Source organism: Sinocyclocheilus rhinocerous, unplaced genomic scaffold (assembly GCF_001515625.1).
Source record: "Sinocyclocheilus rhinocerous isolate Xijiao unplaced genomic scaffold, SAMN03320098_v1.1 scaffold3498, whole genome shotgun sequence".
Taxonomy (NCBI): Eukaryota; Metazoa; Chordata; class Actinopteri; order Cypriniformes; family Cyprinidae; genus Sinocyclocheilus; species Sinocyclocheilus rhinocerous.
The window spans coordinates 64,073-72,354 of record NW_015656208.1 but is presented as its reverse complement, the minus strand read 5'-3'; the positions used below and the strand labels follow the sequence as shown (position 1 = coordinate 72,354).

At 37.4% G+C, this 8,282-nt stretch overlaps 1 protein-coding gene across 1 annotated transcript; it reads right to left on the bottom strand.

Moving 5' to 3' along the window:
- Window positions 1–1,257: 1,257 nt before the first annotated feature.
- LOC107719891 (neoverrucotoxin subunit beta-like) lies at window positions 1,258–4,611 on the bottom strand. Its single transcript, XM_016527434.1, has 3 exons — window positions 4,451–4,611; window positions 2,789–2,835; window positions 1,258–1,838 (listed from the first exon to the last, which is right to left on the bottom strand). The coding sequence occupies exons 1-3, from the start codon at window positions 4,609–4,611 to the stop codon at window positions 1,258–1,260; spliced, it is 789 nt and encodes a 262-aa protein (XP_016382920.1).
- Between the last annotated feature and the right edge of the window lie 3,671 nt (window positions 4,612–8,282).

The following is an 8,282-nucleotide window of genomic DNA, read 5'->3' as shown; positions in this document are numbered from 1 at the left end:
TTATGATGCATTATAAATTCAGGGTTCATCTGGTGTTATAATGCATCATACTCTTCTTAAAAGTTATAACCACAAATAGCTAAGTATTATAATGTATTATAACTACTGTTATGATTATTTATTACTAGATAAAACATGTTATAATGTTGTTTATAATGCATTATGCATGCATTATAATGCATTAAGAATACAGGCTTCATAGAAAGTGTTACCGTTTGTTCCTGTATAGTTATTCATTAATGACGGAACAGTATTCTAAAGTGTTACCAATTACGAAATAACTGCTTATCTACATTTTACTACTGGATGCGCCGCCGTTTTCTCTGGTTCCGCGTAAGGTTCAGCGGTCATGCAGTACAAGCCGTAACTCTCAGAGAACTCCCAGCCTACAAGCTGTAATAACGAGCTGTAGGAGGACGTGAACGCTTTTTACAAGCTCGAATCTTGTAATTTCACGAATTACGAGGTGACGTGAATGCACCTTTAACTCCCTACTGTTTCTCCCTCTTTGCTCCCTCAAATTGGTGCACACATGCATTTTTCGAACAGAGAGCCCTCTAATGCTCAGGTTAGTAATGACAATGCTGCACTACGGCCATGTACAAAGCATAGTGTAAATCACAGAAAGAAACGATACTGAACATGGCCATCGAGCGGCATTACACTTCTGAGACAACTCAACGATAATACACATACACAAAAGTTGTGAAATTTCGAGCCCGGTCTCATGAAAATGCATATAAATAGTACGCCAAATAAAAACGAAAACTTGTGGTATTGATACGCAAAAATGGACTTTGGCGTGCATATGATACGCATGTGTTTGGCATGCATATAATACGCAGTTTTCGCGTTCATATGTTACGAAATTTGTTGGCGTGCATATGATACGCAGTTTTCGCGTACATATGATACGCATCTAACCCCACAACCCTAAACCTACCCATCGCGTAGCATATACATGCCAAAGTCCGTATTATATGCACGCCAAACACATGCGTATCATATGCACACCAAAGTCCATTTTTGCGTGTCAATTCCACGAGTTTTCGTTTTTATTTGGCGTACTATTTATACGCACTTTCATGAGATCGGGTTGGAAATTTCACATAATTCTGGACCTTCAATCTTCTGGACACACTCCAAACCCATTTCACATAATAATATTCTCTGTAAGTAAAAGGACACAAACCCGGTCAGAGCTCATGAAGAAGCATGCTGGGTAGCACTACAATATATAAAGTGAGAGTATTTCTATTAAACAGGTGTGTGTGTGATGTCTCTGTTGCTGCTCACAGGCTTTTCAGTCTGACACAGAGACACTGAAGAGTTATAAACCATCAACCTAAATGCAGCACAGAGAGACTCAGTGAATGTGGTGTTGAATGTGTGTAAGTGTGTGAGTTTGTGTGTGTCAGAGATGCTGTAGAAGGACAGAGTGCCGGCCGACACATCCACATCCACTCCTACTCTCCTACAAGAGCGTGAAGAGACACAGGTGTCAATTGTATGATTATTGTGAGAGGCAAGGAATTTGTCATCAGAGCAGATCAGACTCCAGGAATTTCTATTCAATCCAAACATACAGTCACGATTCCCTTGTTTCCTGCTGATTCCTTTATATGCCACTGATATATGAGCTTTTCCACTCCATTCTGCTTCCCAGTAACAGCGTCCAGACAGACTCTCTCTACACAGAACCTGAGATGCCCTATCAAATCTCTCTGCATGATCAGGATATGACTGATTCTCTTCTGCATATGTCACCTTTCTGTTCTCTTCAGACAGAATTATATGATTGTTTGCCGTGTTTGAATCCAGTGTGAGGTTACAGGCATCTGAACAAAAGAAGAGAGTCATTTATAATATAACAATAATCCCTAAAGTTATGTGTGTGTGTGTGTGTGTGTGTGTGTGTGTGTGTAGACGTACATTTGTGTAGTCCTGCTGTAATCCTGAACTCTCCTCCATGATCCACACTATAAAACACACACAGTGTCTCATTCTGCACATCTGATGCAATCAGTAACACACACACACACTTGTTTATTCTACTTTGTGGGGTCAAATATATATAAAACTATCATTTTTGGGTGAACTAACCCTTTAAGAGTCTATGAATGGATCATTACAGTGATGATTTTGTTTCTAGCATGTTAAATGTCTAGCAACAGCTACTCTAGAAGATGGAGTGTGTTGCTTATTTCATTTCTTAAATAAGCATGTAGGTAGATGTATCATGGCCATATTCCAGGATGATAATACTAAGATTCATCAGGGTTAAAATTGTGAAAGAGTGGTACAGAGAGCATGAAGAATCATTTTCATTCCCCTTTCATTCCCCTACTACCATCAAGTAGACCTCTGAGACACCTAATTACTTTGATGTCTGGAGAGTGACTACCCCTGATCCATACCGCAGCCAGACCAAGAGCTCAGGGACCCTGGTTACATGCGTAACCTGAGACGTTTTCTAAAGTGTTTTAGTAGAAGTATCCATTTATTTTTCTGCTCATATAATTTCTGCTACTGTTGTTAAAATAACTGCATCATCTGCAGCTCTGAATGTGGCATTTTAGCATCTTTAGCAGGAGAGAGAAACAATGCATACAGAATGGAAAAACATTGAATGAAGCATGTTTGGCTTTAAATAAAAATATTACAGGATTTAACGCAGAATAATCTTTACCATAAATGACCCTGAGCTCTCGCTCTGCTGTTTAGATGCACTGCTCATTCCCTAAAGTTATGTGTGTGTGTGTGTGTGTGTGTGTGTGTGTAGACGTACATTTGTGTAGTCCTGCTGTAATCCTGAACTCTCCTCCATGATCCACACTATAAAACACACACAGTGTCTCATTCTGCACATCTGATGCAATCAGTAACACACACACACACTTGTTTATTCTACTTTGTGGGGTCAAATATATATAAAACTATCATTTTTGGGTGAACTAACCCTTTAAGAGTCTATGAATGGATCATTACAGTGATGATTTTGTTTCTAGCATGTTAAATGTCTAGCAACAGCTACTCTAGAAGATGGAGTGTGTTGCTTATTTCATTTCTTAAATAAGCATGTAGGTAGATGTATCATGGCCATATTCCAGGATGATAATACTAAGATTCATCAGGGTTAAAATTGTGAAAGAGTGGTACAGAGAGCATGAAGAATCATTTTCATTCCCCTTTCATTCCCCTACTACCATCAAGTAGACCTCTGAGACACCTAATTACTTTGATGTCTGGAGAGTGACTACCCCTGATCCATACCGCAGCCAGACCAAGAGCTCAGGGAACCCTGGTAACATGCGTAACCTGAAGCGTTTTCTAAAGTGTTTTAGTAGAAGTATCCATTTATTTTTCTGCTCATATAATTTCTGCTACTGTTGTTAAAATAACTGCATCATCTGCAGCTCTGAATGTGGCATTTTAGCATCTTTAGCAGGAGAGAGAAACAATGCATACAGAATGGAAAAACATTGAATGAAGCATGTTTGGCTTTAAATAAAAATATTACAGGATTTAACGCAGAATAATCTTTACCATAAATGACCCTGAGCTCTCGCTCTGCTGTTTAGATGCACTGCTCATTTTAGCAAGCTAGAAACAGTAAACTGGTACTACCGTTGTCATGTCTCCCGGTCCAGTTCATCGGCATAAATTTCAAAAAGTACAATACAATTTCTCAATTTTCTTTTCTCTGTCATTTTATCTGGTCAACAACACAAAGTGATAGTTGTTTAAATACGAGTTAGGTTCATAGGTACACCATGCGGTCTTATTATAATTATTAAATTATCTTGCCTCCTCCACATAATATTTTAGGTTTCGTCTGGGACAGAGGACCTCTCTTACTTAGATATTCAACTGCAGCAATCCCACTGATCTGCCACTTAACATCAATTGAGCAAAACCCAAACACAAGAGTAGATCTACAATATTAGCCTAATATCAGACAGGCTTATCAACATGTTAGTTGTAGTGTGTGGCTTACTATCCAACATAATCGCTAACATAGCAGACTCATGAAAAAAAATGCATCGGTTATTATTATTTTTGTCATGACTATTTTATTAACGACTCGGCATCATCCATATTAATGAGAAAATTATAACTTCATCTGATGTTTAAAGTGAATAAAATAGCCTTGACAGCCTACTTACTGAAGTTCCACAATTACTGAAGAACTTCTCACTTGTGTGCAAGGGTTAAAGTCAAGTTGGACAACCCTCAGAATAGGTCCAGTTGGAACCAAGCTGTGATATGAAACAGGACCGTAGTTCACCATTTCAATATGCTTGGCATATACTGTATGCAATCCATGATGAGGAAGAGGAGGAAGCAATTGAGGTGTTTGGGGCCTCAGTCCTCATGATCCACATATGCCACATCATACACACACACATACACATACACACACATACATTGTGACTTCTGCTCAACATACTTGAGTTTGTCCAGTGAGCAGTTTGGATCCTCCAGTTTTTCAGAGAGCAGCTTGACTCCTGAATCTCCTGGGTGATTGTAGCTCAGATCCAGCTCTCTCAGGTGTGAGGGGTTTGAACTCAGAGCTGAAGACACATAATGACAGCCTTCCTCTGTCACCATACAGCCAGACAACCTACAAACACAGCAACAGTCCACATGACACATTTATTTTGGATGAACCAGTTCACTAAATCGGACTGAATCATTTGTAACAGTTTACAGCTTAAGTCAGCACTGATTCACAATGGGCAAAATGTGTTTTCCTGATGTTTTCTGCTGAACAGCAGAATGTGTAACAAATAAAAAGTATTACAAATATAAGAGTGTTTCAATGACTGTAGGTCTGGAGACAACAGCAGTACACTGATAAACAATTGTGATGGCAGTTAAGAGTCAGTAAATTGTTACAACAGTTAACAAGTCACTAGTACTCTCAACTTAGAAAACATATCAGCCTCTGACATGTCTGTAGAGAAATGAGCTTCTGATACTATAAAGATGAGACACATAAAAGGAGGATTGAATCTATGTATAATTTCTCATGGTGTCTGTAAAAAGGTGATTTGATTAAGACTAGTTTATTCACTTTATATCTTTAGACATTTAAAACATCTGCCTTTGCAGATCATTGCCCTTATTAGGTGCCTTAGTTTAAAAAAAAATGTCTCAGGTTACAACTATAATATGAAAGTAAACATCCTTTAGATTGATCATGACAAACCAGCCCTTGGATTTGATTTGACTCACAATAAGAGGAATCATCAGCATCTTGAACCTGAATCTCCTCAGAAAATGGTTCAACTAACATAGATCTATGATGGAATGCAACGCTCTATCCTTCTTTCTTTTTTTTTTTTTTAACTACGAAGTATTGGCTATAGAACCTGATATTTCTTTTTGGAGGAGGAATATGAGGTTATGTGGCCTCCTTCGCCAGACTGAATTTCCTGTTCCATCAACCAAGCCTGCTCAGGGCCTACTACTGTAGGCAACATCCCATTGAACTTCAGTGTATAAGACCCTAACTGGATTCTGTATCCCTTTTCTACAGAAGATGGCTAAGATTTCTCAGGAACGCTGACAGAAGCTGGTGTCTGGCTATGCATCTCATTTGCAGAAGGTTATAACAGCAAAAGTAGGCTCTATTAGGTGCTAAAGATGCTTGCCATGAAGAGGTTGAATAATTTTGAGACTGCAGAAGTCATTAAAAGTTGCATTTTCAGTTGAATTTGGGGAAACCACTTGAAAGATTTGCTCTGTTGAACTCTTGAATCCTCACCTCAGGGGAAGTGTACACAACCCACACACACATGATGGCGGTGGCCATTACCGGAAACACTGTACAGTGGGATGAAATCCAGGACCACTGGACTTGGACTTGACAGTGCCAGACTTGAAACCAACATGGCAATAGCTTGTAAGTTTAATGTTTAATGCTTGTAAGTGTAATGCACGAACCAAGAGGGGTTACATTGACCAATGAGCCTGTGCTTAGCCAGTCACGAGAGATAGCAACTGCAGCCAACACTCAGTGGAAAGTACATAGGTGCCAAAGTTGAAGTGGCAAAATATATATATATATATATATATATATACGTATATATTTTGCCACTTCAACTTTATAAACATATAAAATAGATTGGGAGAGTGATTCAGACCTGAAGCCATGGATAATGCCTTCTAAATTGAATGATAGCAAAGCTCACAGTAAATCTGCAACATGGACATAAGGGCCAAGGATTTAAAGGACCACTCTGGTACCTGCCCACAGTTAACCCTCTGGGGTCTGAGGTGATTTCGGGGCCCTGGTGTTGTTTTGACATGCCCTGACATTTGTGCATTTTTTAGTTACTTAAAATATTTTCATGGCTTTATATATGACTACATTATATCCAGCACAAACTCTGCTACAGTTACATCCAAGTATCATGGATGTATAAGTTTATATTTTTGAGAAAATAATATTAGAATACTATACTAATATATGCTATAACTTTGTGTAATTCTTAAAACAGTTCTTGTTCAGCTGGAGAAATAAGTGAAACATATACTAGGCATTTACAAGGTGTACTTATATACAACATTATATATTTTAGAAACTAAATTATTGTTAAGCACATTATAAACATTTATGTTTAAGCAGATATTCCTGAACACAGTACTCTATTTTGCAGTAAACAATCTTTCTTTTAAACATTCGTCATGTTACAGTATAAACATTCATATTTTATCAGATGCTTTTATATTATAGAGCATGAAAACATCCTTGTGTCATAAGACATTTACATGCAATGAAATATTACCTATCTATACTACCAGGCAAAAACATTACTATTTTTAATCATCTGAAAAACATCTCTTGTGCTCATCAACCCTGCATTTATTTGATAAAAAATACAGTAATATTGTGAAATATTATTACAATGTTAATCAGCTGTTTTGTAAGCTGTAATTTATTTCTGAGATAAAAGCTGAATTTTCAGCATCATTACTCCAGTCTTCAGTGTCACATGATCCTTCAGAAATCATTCTAATATGTTTCAATCTAATTTATTATCAATTTTGGATATAACATTTGTGCTGCTTATATATATATATATATAGTTAGGTCCTTATATATTTGGACACATGAAAAACATTTTTTTCCAGGTATTTACCAAAACATATTCAGGCAATAGTTATATAATGGATATGGGTTGAAAGTGCACATATTTGGGTTTAATTTGAGGGTATTTCCATCCAAATTGGAAGAAGGGTTTAGGAATTACAGCTCTTGAGAGTAGCCCCAAAAGTAGGGGTCAAGAGACCAAAAGTAATTGGACAATTGAATCAAAAGCTGCTTCATGGCCAGGTGTGGACTATTCCTTCGTTATTTCTTCGTCAATTAAGCAGGTAAAAGGTCTGGAGTTGATTCCAAGTGCATTTCACTTGCAGAAGGTAAAACTAAAGGCAGAAAGACCCACGAACAAGGAACAACTGAAGACCGCTTGAGTTAGAGCCTGGCAAAGCATCAGAAACAAGGAAACCCAGTCTTTGCCTGAAGTCTGGAACCCATGGACATCACCAGTCATTGCCAGTAAAGGATTCTCAACAAAATATTAAAAATGAAAATTTTATCTATGATTATATTAATTTGTCCAATTACGTATGAGCCCCTGAAAATGGGGGGAATGTATATAAAAATTTGTATTTGATATTTTTGTTCAACCCCTTGAATTAAAGCTGAAAGTTTGCACTTCCTATTCCTTCGTTATTTCTTCGTCAATTAAGCAGGTAAAAGGTCTGGAGTTGATTCCAAGTGCATTTCACTTGCAGAAGGTAAAACTAAAGGCAGAAAGACCCACGAACAAGGAAGAACTGAAGACCGCTTGAGTTAGAGCCTGGCAAAGCATCAGAAACAAGGAAACCCAGTCTTTGCCTGAAGTCTGGAACCCATGGACATCACCAGTCATTGCCAGTAAAGGATTCTCAACTAAATATTAAAATGAACATTTTATCTATGATTATATTAATTTGTCCAATTACGTATGAGCCCCTGAAAATGGGGGGAATGTATATAAAAATGGTTGCAGTTCCGAAAATTTGTATTTGATATTTTTGTTCAACCCCTTGAATTAAAGCTGAAAGTTTGCACTTCAAATTCATCATGATTGTTTTATTTTAATTTTATTTTGGTGGCATACAGAGCCAAAAGTATGAAAATTGTACCTGTGTCCAAATATATATGCACCTAACTGTATACATACATATATACATGTGATACTTTTTCAGGATTCTTCGATGAATAAAAA

Bases quoted from the DNA above. Each gene is read 5' to 3' on its own strand.
- LOC107719891 (XM_016527434.1), bottom strand. From the start codon at position 4,611: ATGGTGACAGAGGAAGGCTGTCATTATGTGTCTTCAGCTCTGAGTTCA. The intron at 2,836-4,450 runs GTATGTTGAGCA...TGTGTTTTATAG, and splicing joins TGCTCACTGGACAAACTCAA to TGTGGATCATGGAGGAGAGT. The intron at 1,839-2,788 runs GTACGTCTACAC...TCTTTTGTTCAG, and splicing joins TACAGCAGGACTACACAAAT to ATGCCTGTAACCTCACACTG.